At 41.6% G+C, this 17844-nt stretch overlaps 5 protein-coding genes across 5 annotated transcripts; 4 read left to right on the top strand and 1 right to left on the bottom strand.

The window, feature by feature from the left end:
* Window positions 1-4324: 4324 nt before the first annotated feature.
* FPOAC1_008302 (uncharacterized protein) lies at window positions 4325-7440 on the top strand (the record flags this gene model as incomplete). Its single annotated transcript, XM_044852747.1, has 7 exons — window positions 4325-4359; window positions 4413-5469; window positions 5517-6327; window positions 6383-6610; window positions 6657-6971; window positions 7019-7363; window positions 7424-7440. 7 exons carry the CDS (start codon window positions 4325-4327, stop codon window positions 7438-7440), a joined length of 2808 nt encoding a protein of 935 aa, XP_044705417.1.
* Window positions 7441-7819: 379 nt separating this feature from the next.
* FPOAC1_008303 (uncharacterized protein) lies at window positions 7820-9349 on the bottom strand (the record flags this gene model as incomplete). Its single annotated transcript, XM_044852748.1, has 1 exon — window positions 7820-9349. The coding sequence occupies one exon, from the start codon at window positions 9347-9349 to the stop codon at window positions 7820-7822; it is 1530 nt and encodes a 509-aa protein (XP_044705418.1).
* Window positions 9350-9956: 607 nt separating this feature from the next.
* On the top strand, window positions 9957-10282 carry FPOAC1_008304 (uncharacterized protein; the record flags this gene model as incomplete). The annotated part of the gene is made up of 2 exons (XM_044852749.1): window positions 9957-9978; window positions 10029-10282. 2 exons carry the CDS (start codon window positions 9957-9959, stop codon window positions 10280-10282), a joined length of 276 nt encoding a protein of 91 aa, XP_044705419.1.
* A 1842-nt stretch (window positions 10283-12124) lies between these two features.
* On the top strand, window positions 12125-13756 carry FPOAC1_008305 (uncharacterized protein; the record flags this gene model as incomplete). The annotated part of the gene is made up of 1 exon (XM_044852750.1): window positions 12125-13756. One exon carries the CDS (start codon window positions 12125-12127, stop codon window positions 13754-13756), a length of 1632 nt encoding a protein of 543 aa, XP_044705420.1.
* A 1391-nt stretch (window positions 13757-15147) lies between these two features.
* On the top strand, window positions 15148-17664 carry FPOAC1_008306 (uncharacterized protein; the record flags this gene model as incomplete). Its single annotated transcript, XM_044852751.1, has 1 exon — window positions 15148-17664. The coding sequence occupies one exon, from the start codon at window positions 15148-15150 to the stop codon at window positions 17662-17664; it is 2517 nt and encodes an 838-aa protein (XP_044705421.1).
* Window positions 17665-17844: the final 180 nt, after the last annotated feature.

The raw sequence follows: 17844 nt of genomic DNA on the forward strand, positions 1-17844 counted from the left end.
ACTTTTTTAATAAAGAGATCTTAAAAGACCTTAAGTAATAAAATAAAGATTATTTTTAATTATAATTAAGGCTATAAGAAAAATAAGGAGATTTTTAATAATAAGAAAAAGAAAAAGACTATAATATATTAAATTAAGTATAAATTCTTTATTTTTATAAAGTAAAAGAAAAAGGAAAGTTAATAATATTTATTATATTAAATTAATATTAAGTTTAATATATATAATTATCTTATAAATAATAAAAAAGGCCTTATTTATTTAATTTATTATTAACTATTTAATAAATATAAAAGTTAAATTATAATATTTATAAAAGTAAATATAATATTATAATTAATTTATACTTTTTTTACCTAGAATATAATAAAAAATATAATTAAAGCTATAAAAAGTAATATTTATAATTATATTAATAAAGCTAAATAAGATTTCTTTAAAGGGTAAAATTATATTAAAGCTTTTATAAATTACTTATTTAAAAAGGGATTTTAATATTATATTAATATTAAAGAGGATTAATAAGTTAAGGCTATATTATTTATAAATTAATTATTACTTTAATATATTAAGTTATACCCCTAGGTTATAATAATTAATTATATATATAAGATTAATAGATATAATATACCTTTTTTTAATATTATTAATATTAATAGCCTTAAGAATACCTTCTATATTATATTTAGATTTTTTAATAGTAAAGAAGAAAATAACTTTATTTAAGTCTTTTTATATTTTTAAGAACTATATAATATAAATAAAATACCCTCTTTAAATATTATACTTATAGATTAATACTTTATTTATATTAAAGTTATTAATTTTATTAATTATTTCCTTAAGGCTATAATATATCTCTATATTTAATATATAAAGTATACTTTTATTAGCTTTTATAAGCTAGGCTTTAAAAAGGATACTTATAATAATCTAAGGGAAGATTAATAAAATAAATTCTTAAGTCTTTAGAATAAGATTATTATTATATTTATTAAGTAAATATATTTTAACCTTATAAAGAAGCTTTTAAATTAATACTTAAAGTTATATACTAAAGAAATTAACTATTTAATTAAAATCTAGCTTTAATTATATAAGTATATATTTATAAAGGTATTTATTAATAAGGTTATATATTTTAATTATTAAGCTACTTTATAAATTAAGAGTATATATTTATTAATTAAATCTTACTATAAGAATATAAAGAAAATTAATCTTTTTAAAGTATATAATATTATTAAGACTATTTTTAATAAATAGATAAATAATCTTAATAATTAATAAAGAAATTAATAATTAAAAGACCTAGTTTACTAAGTATCTTTTAATAGGCTATTATATTATTTAATTTATAATTAAGTATTTTATAAGGCTTTAAAGAAGGTTAATTATTAATAAGAAAGTATATTAAAAAGGCTTTTTAACTATATATATATTTTCTATTAATCCTTTAAGCTTTTATATATATATAAATTAATAATATTAATATAAATAAATAAGCCTTTTATATTATATTACTTTAATAGCTATTAGTATTTATAATAATATAATAATCTTTTTATTTTTATTAAACTATATTAACTATATAATAATTATATAGCTTTAAATAAATTATTAATATTAAGTATATACTATAAACTATTATTATTTAAGGTAATTAAGAAATTATTATTATAATTAAAAAGGAAGCTATAAACCTACTTTACTTATTATAAATAAGGCTATATTAAGAATTTAAAGAAATATATTAAATACTATAATTATCTTAAAGAAAATAATATTTAATTAAATTTAAAGGCTTTTATTAAGAAAAAGGCTTTTATAAAAAAGAAAATAAAGTAATTACTCTTTTTTATATTACCTCTAAGAGTAAAGAAATCTATATTAATATAGCCTTTATTTTCCCCTAATATATATTACCTATAAGAAAGGCCTTATAAAGTATATACTAAGTATATATAATATAAAAAAGCTTAATATAAAGTATAGCTACTAGGGTTAATTTTTATAGATTAAGAATATTATAAAGCTATTTAGCTTTTATTTTAATATAAAGCCTTTAATTATAAATAGTATTAAAGTAAAATATAAATAAGTCTTTTTATAAAGAATTTATTAGCTATTAATATAAAAAGGTAAATAATAAAGAAAATAAATAGCTAGCTTAATAATAATACTAATCTTAATATTATTATTAAAGTAATTAAAATATAGCCTCTAGAGAAATATAGTCTTTTATACTTTACTTTATAAAAAGGTATTTTTAATATATTATTAAGGATAATTAGAAAAAAGGATTTAATTATAAACTAGCTAGTATATTAAGGTTAAAATACCTATATTTAATAGAAAATATATTTATTAGAGAGTTAATTATTATATATATTTAGAATTAGCTTAAAAAGGTAAATTAATAAGTATATAGATTATTAATTAATTAATTTAATTTATTTAATTAATCTATTTATTATATATAGTATTAATATATTATTTTTCTATATAATATTATAATTATAAATCTTTATAGCTAAAATAAAATTACTTTATAAAAGGTTATAATACTATAAATACTTTTTAATTTTTTTATTTATAGCTATTATATTAATATAATTTATATATTATTAAATAGAGAAAACAAAATATAATTAAATAATATATAAATTACTTTAATATAATATTAATTAGTATTTTTTTTCTATTTTATAGCTATTTTTAAAAATAGTAGTTATTTATTATATTTAGCCTATATAAATAACTTTATAAGGCTATATAAGGCTATATATTTTATATATTTATTAAGATATTAATAAAGTATAATAATATTAAAATAATTATAATAAATACCTTAATTTACTATATTCTTTATTATACTTAATTAATTTACCCTTAAGGAAATACTTAATTAATATATATATTATTTATTTATACTATTTAAATTATAAGAATATATATTATTATTTCTATAATTAATATAAATTAAATTAACTTAAGAATTAATATTCTACCTACTTAATATATTATATTATACCTTATAAGGCTTTATATAGTAAAGAAGGGTATAATATTTAAATATACTTAAGCTTAATATTAATTTATAATATTATTAATTTATAATATTATTAAGCTATTTAATATATTAAATACCTTAAACTTAATATCTATAGAGTATAATAGTCTATATAGTTAACTAGCTATTTAAATAATAATATATAATATTAATAATTTAAATTTAAGTAATTAAAAGTAAACTTAATTATTAAGGCTAACTAGGATAATATTAATAAACTTAACCTTAAAGGCTAAAGAAATTAAAAATAAATAAAATAGTTAATTTATTCTTTTACTTATAAATAAAAGCTTTAAATATTAAGGGAAAAAAATAAGCTATTTTCCTTATAAAAAGACTATTATTAACTATATTATTATTAGCTATAAAAGGCTATAATATAAATTAGTTATTTATATTAAAAGGAATTTAATTATTTAAAGTAATAATATTATTTTTAAAGATTTAAAAGCTAGGCTTATTATTTAAATTATTATTATTAAATATTATTAAAGATTACTTTCTATAGTAAGTTAATATTAAATTAAAATAATTTAATAGCCTTATAAGCTAAAATATATATATATAAAGCTATATTATAATTTAATTATATATTAATATAAAAAGATATTTTTAATAATATTATAATTAAAAGAATAATATTATAATATAGAAAATATAATTAAATTAATAAAATATTAAGCTTTAATATATCTATAGATAAAAGACTATAATATTAATTAATTAAGTATATTTAATAAGGTCTAAAGAAGCTTTAAATAGCTTTAAAGGAAATTAAATAATTAAATTAGAAGGGGATATATATATAGCTTTAAAAGGGGCCTTATTATTATATGCATGCCTAGATATATAAAAGTCACGTGTTTTATACGCACATCCAGACGTGCGGGAAATAGAGCCTGGCCCTCAGGGTATTAGAAATATTGGCCGTTATAACCCTAAAAGACGAAATTAGTGGGCCACTTTATGCTCTTTAGACTATAGCTCTTAGACTATTATTTTTGTAACCTAAGACTTGGGAGGTCATTTTTTTTGCTACCCACTAGACGGCGAAAAGTCCTCCAAGTGCCGAGGTAGAAGCAACATCCAGGTCTGAGACAACAGGACGGACTCAAAGAAGCACGTGACCAACAACTGAGCCACATCTCCTGCGCCACGCCTTGAAACTAATCGTGTGTACTCATCGCCAACTTCAAATTAACGGTATCAACATTACAGTTTCGTCGGAATTTCAGAATACCGATATGCACGATGTCAGGAGATGGAAATCTGGAGATGATGGATAGGTCCGTACTCTTTGTTTTTCATGAATGATAAAAAAACATACTGATCGAGATAGGCAACACGAGAATGCTTCTGATGCAGATTCTGACTTGGAGGAGTTGGAGGATGATATTGCCAAATTTGACCAGACTGTAAGAAACTTTATAAATGAGCAACGCGATGGGGTTGTTCCACCTTCGGCAAATCGGGCAGGGTTACGTGGGAAGGGAGCTCGAGGCCCTCGAAAAGCAGCCAAGCCTAGAGGCGACATCACAGCGCGACTGTCAAAAGTTAACCAAGCTTTCCTGAGTGGTGACTACTCGTTAGCGCTGGACCTTGTATTTGAAGTCATCAGAATCAATGCAGAAACGCACCAAGCATGGACGACCTTGGCCTCCATCTTTGGCGAGCAGGGTGATATGAGCAAGTCGCTGTCTGCAATGGTCTATGCTGCCCACCTTCGACCTAAAGATGTCAATGGATGGCTCCGATGCGCATCCTTTGCGCTGGAAAATACAGGAGATGATGAGATCGGGAATCTCAACACTGCAAGACTTTGCTACTCTGCCGCGCTACGCGCTGACCACACAAACCTGGACGCAAGATTAGGGAAGGGTCTGGTCTGTCACAGGCAAGGTCATCTTGCCGCTGCTATTTCTGACTACAAGGTTGTGTTGAGGCATCGTCCCTATGATCTTGAAATCGTCAGAAAGCTTGCAGAAGCCTGTGTTGACAACAAGCAAGCAGAAGCAGCCGTTCCTAGCGCAATCGCAGCCTACAAGCGTTTCTTTGACCATGAAAAGACAGAAGCGAGCCTTGGTATGATAGAATCACCGTGGACTGATATCGGAATCTACGTGGAGCTATTTGCTTCGACCGGTCGCTATCATGATGCTATCCAAGAGGCAAAAGCACTAGCTAGATGGGCTTTGGGCCGAGAGTCTGAGGGATACTGGAATGACTGGCACTCCGATGACTGTGAGTGGGATATGGATGATGAAAGACGAGCAGGTGTTCCAGGATTCATAGCTGGACTTTGGAGCCCCGAACTTTATGGCCAGTCATTTCCTTTGGATCTTCGTGCCCGTCTGGCGATTTACAGATTCCGAATTGGCGATGAGGAAGAAGCCATGGTAAGCAGCCAAAGCATCAGAAAAGAAGCCATACTGACAAGGTGCAGAAACATCTACGGTGGTTTGACCCTGGGTCTGTTCTCACGAGAGACTTTGCGATTGAGTTTCCCTTCTTAACTTTTGATCTTGCAGAGGAGTTGGCTCATCGTGGCCACACCCCATTGGCGATCTCGTACTACCACATACTTCGTGATTTGCCCGGTGATGCCGACGCAACAATTCTGCTGCAGCTAGGGCGATGTCATTCTGCAATTGGTGAGAATGCAACTGCCGAGGAGTACTTCCTGGCTGCTATCGATGCGGACGAGGATAATATCGATGCTCGTATCGAATTGGCCAACATGTATGAAAAAGCTCGAGAGGAAGAAGAAGCTCTTATCTTGGCTGCTGAGGCAATGGCTCTCCGAGAGATCCGGGACCGGGATCACAACGGTGAAAGCGGCCAAGACTCAAGCACAGCAACTGAACAGCCCAGCCGCCGGGCTCCACGAAAAGCTCAAGCTGTTCCTCGAAGGACGGACGCCTTTGGAAAACGGCTCATTACACGACGCTACCGACCAAAACGACTAGCCGGCGCAGAGAAGCGTCGTCAAGAAGAACAGGCGCGTGCCGTAAAATTGGCGGAACAGTATGAGATTGTTCAAGATCTCCGACGAAAGATTAAGGAAGGTTATCAAGATTTGATTCCAGAGTGGATGGCCTCTTCAAAAGAACTTGTGGATGACTTCCGATCAATCAAGAAATTCTATACTTGGGATAAGTATTTGCATTTCTTAGGGCCAAAGAATCATGGGCAACAGCAAGAGGCAGGCCAACCGCAAAACGAGCTGTCTCAAATGTACGAGAGATTGGCGAGGAGTAAGTTTGCTAAGCCTCGTGGACAGATCACTTACTGACTTTGAAATTTCAACAGCCCTCGCACCTCAACCGGACAATGGGAATGGAGAAGCAGCTTCTTCAGATCTTGAGAGCCATCGGGGTATTTCGTTCAACAACTGGCTCGATCTTTTTCTTGACTATGCCATTGGCCTCGCTATTGCACATCGGCGTGACGAAGCTTATCAAGTTTGTGAAGCTGCTCGAGATTCGACTGCATTCCAAGCCTCGGAGCACGGGTTTATCATTCATATTGCATGGAGTGGTAAGTAAATTGCGCCATGATGTTTCAGGGATACTAATTTTTGTAGTTTGTGCTATTTACACGAGCGATGAGGAGAAGTGTATCGCAACTGCGCGCCAGCTGATGAGGGATGGTGCAACCTCTGATTCGTACCGCATGTTTGCTCTCGTATCAAACCTATGTCAATCTCCTGTATCCTGGTATACATCAGGGCCGGCTCAAAAATACATTCTCCGCCAGATCAAAGCCATGGATGAAGCCTATGGCGAAAGCGAGTCTAACGAAGATTTGGCCAAAAAGAGAGAACCATCGCTGGATGCTTGTGTTCTGATGTTATACGGGCATATTCTGTTTACGTCGACAAGTTACACATACGCTTTAGGTAAGCAGCTATGTTGGCTCCAGCGCAACTCGACTGATGTTTCGTAGGATACTTTCTCCGATCTCGGGCTTTGGACCCCGATAATCCCATGGTGAATCTCAGCCTTGGGCTGGCGTATGTTCACTATGGGCTTAAGCGCCAATCAACTAATCGTCAGTACTTGCTGCTACAAGGTCAGTCATTCTTGTCACGATATGCCGAACTGGGCTCGGAAGGCTCTCTCGAAGAGACCAGTCAGAACAAGGCAGAGGCGTACTACAACATAGGCCGCCTGTACCAGCTTCTTGGTATAAACTACCTAGCTCTAGAGTACTACTCGAGAGCAAAGAAGGTGTTGCAGGGACACAGAGGGCGTGCAGGAGCACCTGGGGGACTCGAGGTTATGATAACAAGTAATGAATATGCGTTACTGGTGATTAATCAGAACAACAAAGCATTGTCTTTATTAAAAGGAAGAATCAGGCTATAGCTGGTCAAGGAGACCATTGTCGGAATACCCAGAACTGTTATTATAAAAGTAATGGAAGTCGGTTTTTAATACAAATAATAACTAAGTATGAGAGGTGTCTGTGATATTTTCATCTGTCTACCTGAACTCGACTGTTGACTCCGCTGAGTTCTCCTCGTCTTTCAGGAATGACAAGGAATTCAATATATCTGGACCACAAAATGGTTGTCAGTATTGCATATTCACTGCGACGAACTAGTATCTGAAATGGTAAAGCATAGCCTGATCGAATATGAAAGCAATGGACCCTCTGGAATCAGTATACATGTGAAGCACGCCATGTATTCTGCTATGTAAACACAAAAATAGGTATCATTTTAAATTAACACATGCTACTATTCTACAATTTGGAGAAAACACCCTTGCAGGCGCCCCTGCCCAGTTGGACCAATGTGCTCTTTGTCCTCATGTAGGCTGAGATGCCCTCATGGCCATTCTCCAAGCCAATGCCACTCATCTTCCAGCCTCCAACGGGCATCTCTGCGGGGGATTCACCCCAAGTGTTAATCCAGGTGATACCAGCGTCGAGCTTTTGAACAACTTCTTGCGCCAAGCCGACATCGGAGGAGACAACACCGGCAGCAAGTCCCATTGGTGTGTCGTTGGCCCGGGCGATGAGGTCCGACAGCCACTCTGGACGAGGGCGTCCCTGTGTCTTATAAGGCATAATGCACATGACTGGACCAAAGATCTCCTCTCTTGTCACGCGCATGTCGTCAGTGCAGTTGGTAAACACAACGGGGTGAACCCAAAAGCCTTCAGAAGTTGGCTGTGGCATGCTGGCCTCTTGGGAACCATCGAACAGGACCTTTGCCTTGTCCACTGAGCGACCATGTTTAATGTACATTTTAACCTTCTCCTGTTGTGCAGCGCTAACCATAGGGCCGAAGTTGGTCTCGGCCTTTTGTGGCAGACCCATGCGGATTCCCTCTCGACACCGCTGGACAATGGCTTCTTCCACCTGGGCCAGAAGCGTGTCTGGGACAAACACACGGGTTCCGTTGGTGCACACTTGACCGGTGGAGAAGAAGTTGGCAACCATGGCGGTATCGGCCGCATCTTCTATGTCGGCATCGGGCAGGATAACGAGCGGACTCTTTCCTCCCAGCTCCATAGTAACACCCTTCATATCCGTGACTGCTTGGCTGGCAACCTTGCTACCGGTGCTAACTTGACCAGTGAAGCTCACTTTAGCAATGCCACTATGGGCCACGAGGGGTGCTCCTACGGCGATACCATCACCATATACGACGTTGAACACTCCTGGAGGGACACCCGCCTCGATATAGATTTTGGCGAGGGCTTCGGCATGAAGGGGTGTGACCTCACTGGGTTTGTAGACCATGCAGTTGCCCGCAGCCAGGCATGGCGCTGACTTCCAGAGAGCGATCTGTATGGGGTAATTCCAAGCACCAATGCCAGCGCAAACACCTAGTGGCTCGTGGGTTGTGAGGACAAAGGCGTCGGGGCGAAGGCGAGTATTCTGGCCAGGGAAGCTGCCAGCAGCCATATGTGCGTAGTACTCGAGAACATCGGCACCGGTCACAACGTCAACTGTTGAAGTTTCCGACCAAGGCTTGCCAGTATCGAGCGTCTCGGTCAATGCAAGTTCATCATTGCGCTCGCGTAGGATAGAAGCTGCCTTGAGAAGAATGGCAGCACGTCGAGGAGCTGGTGTTTGAGACCAGGCAGGGAAGGCAGCCTGGGCAGCTGCGACTGTCTGGTTGAGTTGGTCTGGGGTGGTAGTGTAGATAGTTGCAAGAGGCTTTGCGTTGCTTGGATCGACCGATACAAAGGTGTTGGATCGTGACGATGACTCGGATTGAGGTCGTCCCGAGTGGAAAGTGTGAATATCGGATGGGAAAGTCATTGTAGCTCAATTTGAGTGAGCAAGATGGACTAAAGGTTACGAAGCAAAGTAGAGAAGGAGAGTGAGTGAGATGAGATCAATCACAATAAGGCAAGTAAGATCATAAAGGTACTCTGAATCGTCTGAATGTTCAATTGTATGTGGGGATGGATGTAAGTCAGATAATAAAGGCTGTAAGGATGATAGCAAGAGCAAGCATGCAAGTGCCGTCGAGACCCGCTATTAACTGATGCCTGGTACCTTCCTCATCTAGAAAGATACAATGACGTGGGCCCGAGTCATACTGTGAGCACACGGTAGAGCTGATCAACCAATGAGAATACAGCCGAGTACCATGTACAGTAGGTAGTACTGTCCAACCGTCTATCCTACCTGCCTACCTCTTCAACCAACATGACAGATGAAGGGCAACGCAAAAGAGGAGAATAATCGTCTTCGGTTTCCATCTTAGCAGTGGTCCTGCAACAATCATTCTTCCATTTATTACGCCTCGCCACGTGAGGATGATTGCTCTGGGATCTAGTCTACCTTTTATAGGAAGCATGACTCGAGCAACTTGTTTGAAACATGTTTACAAGTTGCAAAAGACCAACTAGGACCGTGCCGCATGTTATCTAGTAGACTACCAGGTAAGAGAATGCAGATTATCAGACCACCTCTCTACTTACTGATTATGCAGAGGAGCAATCTTTGTTGCGAATAGACACAACAAAAAGAGCCCGGTTCTCAGCTCGCCTGCAAAGATTATCCAGACTGTCAGAGTCTAGACAATGCCGAACAACGCCAAGACTGAGTGGCTGCAGAGTGGATATCTTGGTGGATATGTTCACGTCATTGTCGAGAGGAAGCTACCACACCCTGAGCTTCGTTCAGCCCGAGCTTCTGAACCTTTTTATCTTTACAAGACAGTGTTATTTGCCATTGAAGAATTAGTTTGAGAGATTGTTGTGACGGGAATAACTATCATCCCATCCCATCAGTCGCATATCTGTAATACCTTCACATCTCACTGTGCTGTCCGGATATACCGGATGAAGCATGTGAAGAGAGAAAAAAAAAAGAGGGAAAAAAAGGAAATAAGGGACCGATAAAGTCTGCGGAGCGTACTTTAGTCTGGCTATCCAATCACCCATAGCTCAAATTCGATCTTTGGAGAATATCGATCTGATGGGCATATTACCCCAACCACGCTTTACCTAATTAGTATGCTAAGCAACACTTCAAACTTGGCATCCTTCTCCACGGCACATGGCAGGGATGGTTATGTATGGGGTTTTAGTGGTGAACCGAACCGTCCCTGCAGATAATGGGTTTGTACGGAGTACTGGATACTGCACATGTACGGTAACCGGCATGGTGGGATTCAAGTGAAATTTTATTGATAAAGGTAGACACGCGAAACCAGAACAGGAACTTATCGTACATGTATTCGAAAATATGTGAATATCATCCGAGACAACTGTAACCGAGACCATGCATCTGACATTGTCTTGTGCCGTCTGCCCGTCCATCCGTATCTTGGGATCTGAATTAGTAGTGAGAGTGTGTTGGTACTTTTGCCATGTCTGATGAAAATGGAATTTGACAAGTGCCTAGTACCTTGGTATGATAGGAAAGGGTTAGCTGGAGGGGAAAAGTCAATTCATCCTTTTGCTTGAGGCGGTACATGCGGCAAACAGGGAAAAATTGGGACTGAAGTCGGCGCCTTCCTTGACTTGCTTGCTGTGATCCGGATCCGGGTCTCCATTTCTCTGCTCCATTTCTCGCCGTCAGACGGCCCCACCTTGCACCGTTCAGTTCAATAACTCTCAAATAAACGTTTGCCAACAAGCCAACGCTCATCTCGCGGCTGAGGCGTCAGGACAGAAAGGGTGTCGAATAGAGTACAAAGCCAGAATGTCAAGGTTTTCCCAGCGAATGACCGTTGCCCGATGTCCGTTGTCAGATTGTGCAGAGACAGGCAACATGGCAAATTAACTTTCAAGAATCAAGCTATTTACCACCAAGATAGGGAGGTCTGTATCACTACCCTGCCAGTTCGGGACAACAAGACAATTGACCCAAAAGACATTAGAAAAAGATAAAATACACAACGTCATACAAATTACGGGTAGTATTGCGGGATTCATGACTTCGGTATCACCAAATACAGATTCCCGAAGTCGGTGAAGACCTCAGAGCCATGTTTTCATCTCTGATTGTGTCTTTTCTTGGCCCGTTTTCACCAGCCAAGACCCCGCTACGGCTAGCCTCGTTCCTGTAACTTTGATGGTCAAACCAGCTTTCTCCCTGGACCTCGCTACGTTAGTTCGTTCTCGCCGTCGCCGTTCGCCTTCTTGTTGGCGGCTGGTGTTTTTTTCTTTTGATCCACCCACCACACGAGCCTTGCTGGAGAACAGTGTGCTGGTCACTTGAACCAATCAACATCATGTTTCGCCCACCACACACTACTTCGTGTAGCCATGAAAGTACATCGAGTCCAGGCTGAGCACCATGTAGCTCGAATCAATTGACACTGTATACTGTCCGCGATCTGGGGCCCCACTCGAACCTGATGGTCGTCCATTTCAAAAACATGTTGATCGCCTCGACTCTCGACTACAAGAGCTCTGCTATTTCTAGTCTCGAGTCGCTCCTCATTCCTCTTCAGTTCCTCTTTCTCTAAATCAATCGATACCCCTATCCCCCTTGAACTGAGCCCTCATCTTGGATATACCCTCATTGAATCTTTATCCTACTGTACCTACCTTGCATTCACTTACACCAAACTTCAACATGACTACCGAGTTTCTTCCCGCTTCCGCCAGCTCTGCTTACGATTACATTATCGTGGGTGGTGGCACTGCTGGTTGTGTTCTAGCATCTCGACTCTCTGCCTACCTCCCTGAGCGCAAGGTCCTTGTCATTGAGGGTGGTCCCTCAGACTTTGGTCTCAACAATGTTCTTAACCTCCGAGAGTGGTTGTCGCTCCTCGGTGGTGACCTCGACTACGACTACCCCACAACTGAGCAGCCCAATGGCAACAGTCATATCCGACACTCGCGAGCCAAGGTCCTCGGTGGCTGCTCTTCGCACAACACCCTCATCTCCTTCCGACCATTCCGCCACGATATGGACCGTTGGGTCGCCAAGGGCTGCAAGGGATGGGACTTCGAAACCGTCATGCGCAGCGTTGACAGTCTGCGCAACCAGCTGAACCCCGTCCACCCCCGTCATCGTAACCAGTTGACTAAGGACTGGGTCAAGGCTTGCTCCGAGGCCATGGGTATTCCCATCATCCACGACTTCAACCACGAAATCTCAGAGAAGGGCCAATTGACCCAAGGTGCCGGCTTCTTCTCCGTCTCTTACAACCCTGACACCGGCCACCGCAGCAGTGCTTCCGTCGCTTATATTCACCCTATCCTTCGAGGCGACGAGCGACGCCCCAACCTCACTGTCCTTACCGAGGCCCATGTATCAAAGGTTATTGTCGAGAACGATGTCGCTACGGGAATCAACATCACCCTCAAGTCCGGCGAGAAGCATACTCTCCATGCTCGCAAGGAGACTATTCTTTGCGCCGGTGCGGTCGATACACCCAGACTCCTCCTCCACTCTGGTATTGGCCCCAAGGCTCAGCTAGAGTCTCTCAACATCCCCGTTGTTAAGGACATCCCCGGTGTTGGTGAGAACCTGTTGGATCACCCTGAGACCATCATCATGTGGGAGCTGAACAAGGCCGTTCCTGCCAACCAGACCACTATGGACTCTGATGCTGGTATCTTCCTTCGACGTGAGCCTAAGAATGCTGCTGGAAACGACGGTGATGCTGCCGATGTCATGATGCATTGTTACCAGATCCCTTTCCACCTCAACACAGAGCGTCTTGGATACCCCAAGATCAAGGATGGTTACGCTTTTTGCATGACACCCAACATTCCTCGCCCTCGCTCTCGTGGCCGTATCTACTTGACCTCGGCCGACCCTACTGTCAAGCCCGCCCTTGACTTCCGCTACTTCACCGACCCCGAGGGTTACGATGCGGCTACTCTTGTTCACGGTATCAAGGCTGCTCGTAAGATCGCCCAGCAGAGCCCCTTCAAGGAGTGGCTCAAGCAGGAGGTCGCCCCTGGCCCCAAGATTCAGACCGATGAGGAGATTAGCGAGTACGCCCGACGTGTCGCCCACACCGTCTACCACCCTGCCGGTACCACCAAGATGGGTGATACCGAGCGAGATGAGATGGCTGTTGTCAACCCCGAACTCAAGGTCCGCGGCATCAACAAGCTCCGAATTGTCGATGCTGGTATCTTCCCCGAGATGCCCACTATCAACCCCATGGTGACGGTACTTGCTTGCGGTGAGCGGGCTGCTGAGCTCATTGCCGCCGAGGACGGCTGGAAGCCCAAGCACTCCCGACTGTAAAGTGTTTCGGATGGTTTCCTAATCCTCCGCGAGCGACTTGGCTCGAGGGAGTTGTTGTTATGGATATCTGTATGATTAAATGATTAGCGTATGATTGGCATTCGTAGCGAGTATAGTATTACTGCCGCATATAGGTAGTTGGAACAAAAATAAAACAATCCAAACCAATTCTGTCAATTCTCGGGAGTAATGGGCCCGATTTACCGTAACTGAGCCCACTGTTTCGGATTGGTGTCGGGTTGTCATTGTCCGACTTGCCCAGCTTCTCGACCACGCGAGATTTTGCCGCACTGCTTCAGTTAAACAGGCAGAACGGGCCGGCCGCTTTCCACCACTAATCAATTCTGCCAAAAGTCTCCAGTTCGTTGTGTCTGCCCCGATCGAGACTTTCAAGCGCCAGAGTTTAGCCGTAGTGGTTGACTATATGGATAATGTGAAACGATTTGCTCGTGATAAAATGAAACATGTATGCGAATAAGATCAACAAGAAAATCCGGCATTTCCTAGTAGATGTTACATAATTTGCCAAGGTTTATTTTTTAATCTTTTCGCATCATGTTACCGTTGACTGACGGATCGACGGGCACATATTTTCATCTGGAATACCATTACATTGATACATCGGGAATAAATATGTAAGCTGTGGCAAGATGCCAAATGGGGGGCATCGATTATTGATTACTATGTACAGTATAACGAACTAGAGAACAGTTAACCACAACACTATCTCTTATCATGCAAGTTGCCCCTTCGCAAGTCTCATGTGGCCATTTCTTATGTCCTCCGGCCTTCTGGTCATTGATAGACGGACTATGGCCCGTAGAGCCGTGCACCCATCACTTGCTCTAAATGGAAAAGTGTGGGGTATTGCCGGGGTTTCGGGACGGAACGTTGAGCAAGAAGAGAATGGTTCGACGGATGACAGGCCCGAACTGCGTGCTATGAGATCCATTCGTAGTTTGTTGGCAGGGACCCTCTACTCCTCCATGGGGAATATCGACAGATTCTCCTCCGGGAAGATGAATGAGACGAGATGGTCTTAGCAGAGCCCCGGTCCGGCCAGCCGCCTGCTAAAAAGGTCCTAATCAGTAGGTAGCAAACTGTAGGGCCAGTTTATAGAAGAACCGCTGCGAGCTTTGTGATAGTTTCCTCTGCTCTGGTCTGCATTGCTTTGCTTTCGAACTTTTGCAATTTGATGAACAATTCGATTTAACACACTTCTTCGTACATATGGCCGAGACACTCGAGATACAGAGGATCTTCTTTTTCTTTTTCAACTATTAACAAAGGCTCGGTATAGCACAGCGCAGCGTTGGCTCATTAAATTTTGAATCAGTTGTCAGCACCTGCAACCAACAGCACGACACAACGCGGCGCTACACAACGCAAATATGGCTACACCAACAGTCGATTTACCACCGAACTGTGAAGAAGAGGTTTCTGCGCCGATACTGGATCATGCTCAAGGTTTGGTATCGGCGATTGGGGTAGCAGCCGTCGCAGCTGTCGCAGTAGGAGATGGCCTCACTAATGGACTCGGATATACAAAGCCAAAAACATTCCAGGGTCACATGGGGCAAGAAGATTGCCAAATTCATCAAGTAGAACAGCGAGAGGCAAAACAACAAAGGAGCCTAAGAGAAGCGCAGGAGAAGTGGGATGCTGCAACCATGGGAGCGGCAACAAGGGTCGAAACAGTTATAGCGGCGGAAGGAGTAGGAGGAGGAGGAGGAGAACCAGAAGATGGAGGAGGGCTTGAAGGGGTGCACCTTCCGCCTAGAAAAGGCGCTGATGCGGCAGGTCAACAGGTCAGAGCTGCTCTTTCCCGCACCCGCCTTGGCCGTTCGAACCCCTCCATCTCCAGCTCCAGCTCCAGCTCCAACTCCAACTCCAGTTCAGGTTCAGGCGCATCCTCATACAGCACCAACACCACCACCACCACCACTTCACCTGCTGCAGCTTCACAGAACAACGCCCTAAACTTCACACAAACCGGTCGCATTACAAAATCTCGCCATCGTGCCTCTCTTTCGGCCCCGATCGCGGCTTCATTAGTAACTGCTGCTATTACAGAAAGCGCCAGGTTATCTTACGAGGCAAAGCTCACTGCGGCGCTCGCTGCTAATATACCCGGCAAGATGGTCGGCAGCCATTCGAGCACGACAACCACGGCTTTGCCCTCAATAAAAGCGAACGGCTTGCCATCGCTGTCGCCAACTCCCAGGACAAACAGTTCCACACCAACTATAAGCAATTCTTCCATTGACAGGGATCAACCTGTGGTTTCCTTCTGGGGCCCTGAACCTATCGCTCTCCCCTCACGTTTTGCCCGCATCAAGCAGAACCTCATCCGCGGTCACGAGGCTGAGCTCGAAGCTAGCTGGGCTCGTCTCATTACTGCGCTGCGTAAAGAGGTCAGTCATATAGAAGATCTGGGGGCCCACCTAATTCCCTCAATTGAGTTTGGCGATCTTGATGACTCTGTTCAGACTGCCCGCTTCGGACATGATCTGAGACGCTACGGTGTTGGAGTCGTCCGCAAGGTTGTTCCTAGAGCAGATACCGATACTGCAGTCCGCGAGACGGTCGACTATCTTGACAGCAAGCGGCACGTGAAAGCAAAAGCATTGCAACAACATGATCCTGCCTGCTTCGACTTCTTCTGGACTCCTGCACAAGTCCGCTCAAGAGCGCACCCTAACGTTCTGAGTGCTCAACGCTTTATGATGGGTCTCTGGGAGACCAGCCCCGACGATCAACTTGTCACGCGCCTTCCTATTACCTACGTCGATCGCATACGTGTGCATGGAAATAGCGAGAGCCAATCTAACAACCTCAACGTCCCACCTCTTGAACCACCACAATCCGCCAATGATTGGATACAAGCTTTGCAGTCGTCTGCAGGCATCACCGCCCAGGTCGATAACGGGTCCCTCGAGCGCTGGGAACCTGATGGGTACCAACACGCGGGAACTTATAACCACATCTTCCATGGCAAATGGGAGGATTATGATCCGTGGAAATGTACCAGCCGAACCTCTGTGACTACCGACCTCTACAATGGTTACGGTGCTTGTACTATCTTTCGCATGTTCCAAGGAATCTTAGCCCTCTCTACCGTTGAGCCCGGGATGGTTCGTCTCTTGCCCTCACCAAAGCTTGCGACAGCTTATTATCTGCTTCGACCATTCTTCACAACTAAGAACCCACCACCAGAGAATCGCAGTGGTCCTGAATGGGAGGACTATCTTGCACCTGATAACTGGAAGTTGCAAACAGAGCCTGATTCCATTATTCATGGGGCGGTTCCCGGTCACGCGCAAAGAATTACTGAAACTTGGCATCCTCATCTGCATCTAAGAAACAGCATGATCACGTTGCCAACTCTGCAGCCCGGCGACTACATATTCTGGCACCCGGATCTCCCTTATTACCTTTCCAGTAACAACTATGGTCTCAAAACACCCAGTGGTAGTAAGAGTGAGGTAAGTATGCTGGTGTACATCCCGGCAGCTCCACTCACGCAAACAAATGCACTTTATCTCGCACGACAGAGGAAAGCATTCCAAAGGGGCCACCCCGGACCCGACTTTGACTCCACTGGCAGGGGTGTTGTTGAAGAAGATGCCGAAACTCGGCCCGGAGAAAAAGAAATCGCTGAAGTCGGAGGCCCGTCCTCATTACAGGCCATGGGACTCGCTCCATGGGAAGTCGCTGGCACTCGTTCTGGTACGCCACCTCCCGAAAAGTCGAAGGCCAAGAGCGAGGTAGATTCCGAGATGGACATCGATACCGATATAAAGAACTCTCCAAGCGCATCACCAAACTCTCGAGCTGAAGCGGAAGTTGTGCGTTTAGCCAACATCATCCTTTTCCCTGAAAGATCGATGCTGGGGTATTCTGTGTGAACAAGCAATGTCGCTCGTTCTTAATTCTTGTTCCTCATCCATATCGACTCTTTGGATACCTTTTCCCTTTGACTCTTTCAACCTTCAATAGCATGTTATCCGGGTTAGGAATTTAGCATGTCTTTGAGCTCTATCGCGAGATCAATATAAAGCATTACACAGGAGTTACGGAGTTAACGC

This window comes from Fusarium poae, chromosome 3 (assembly GCF_019609905.1).
Source record: "Fusarium poae strain DAOMC 252244 chromosome 3, whole genome shotgun sequence".
NCBI lineage: Eukaryota > Fungi > Ascomycota > Sordariomycetes > Hypocreales > Nectriaceae > Fusarium > Fusarium poae.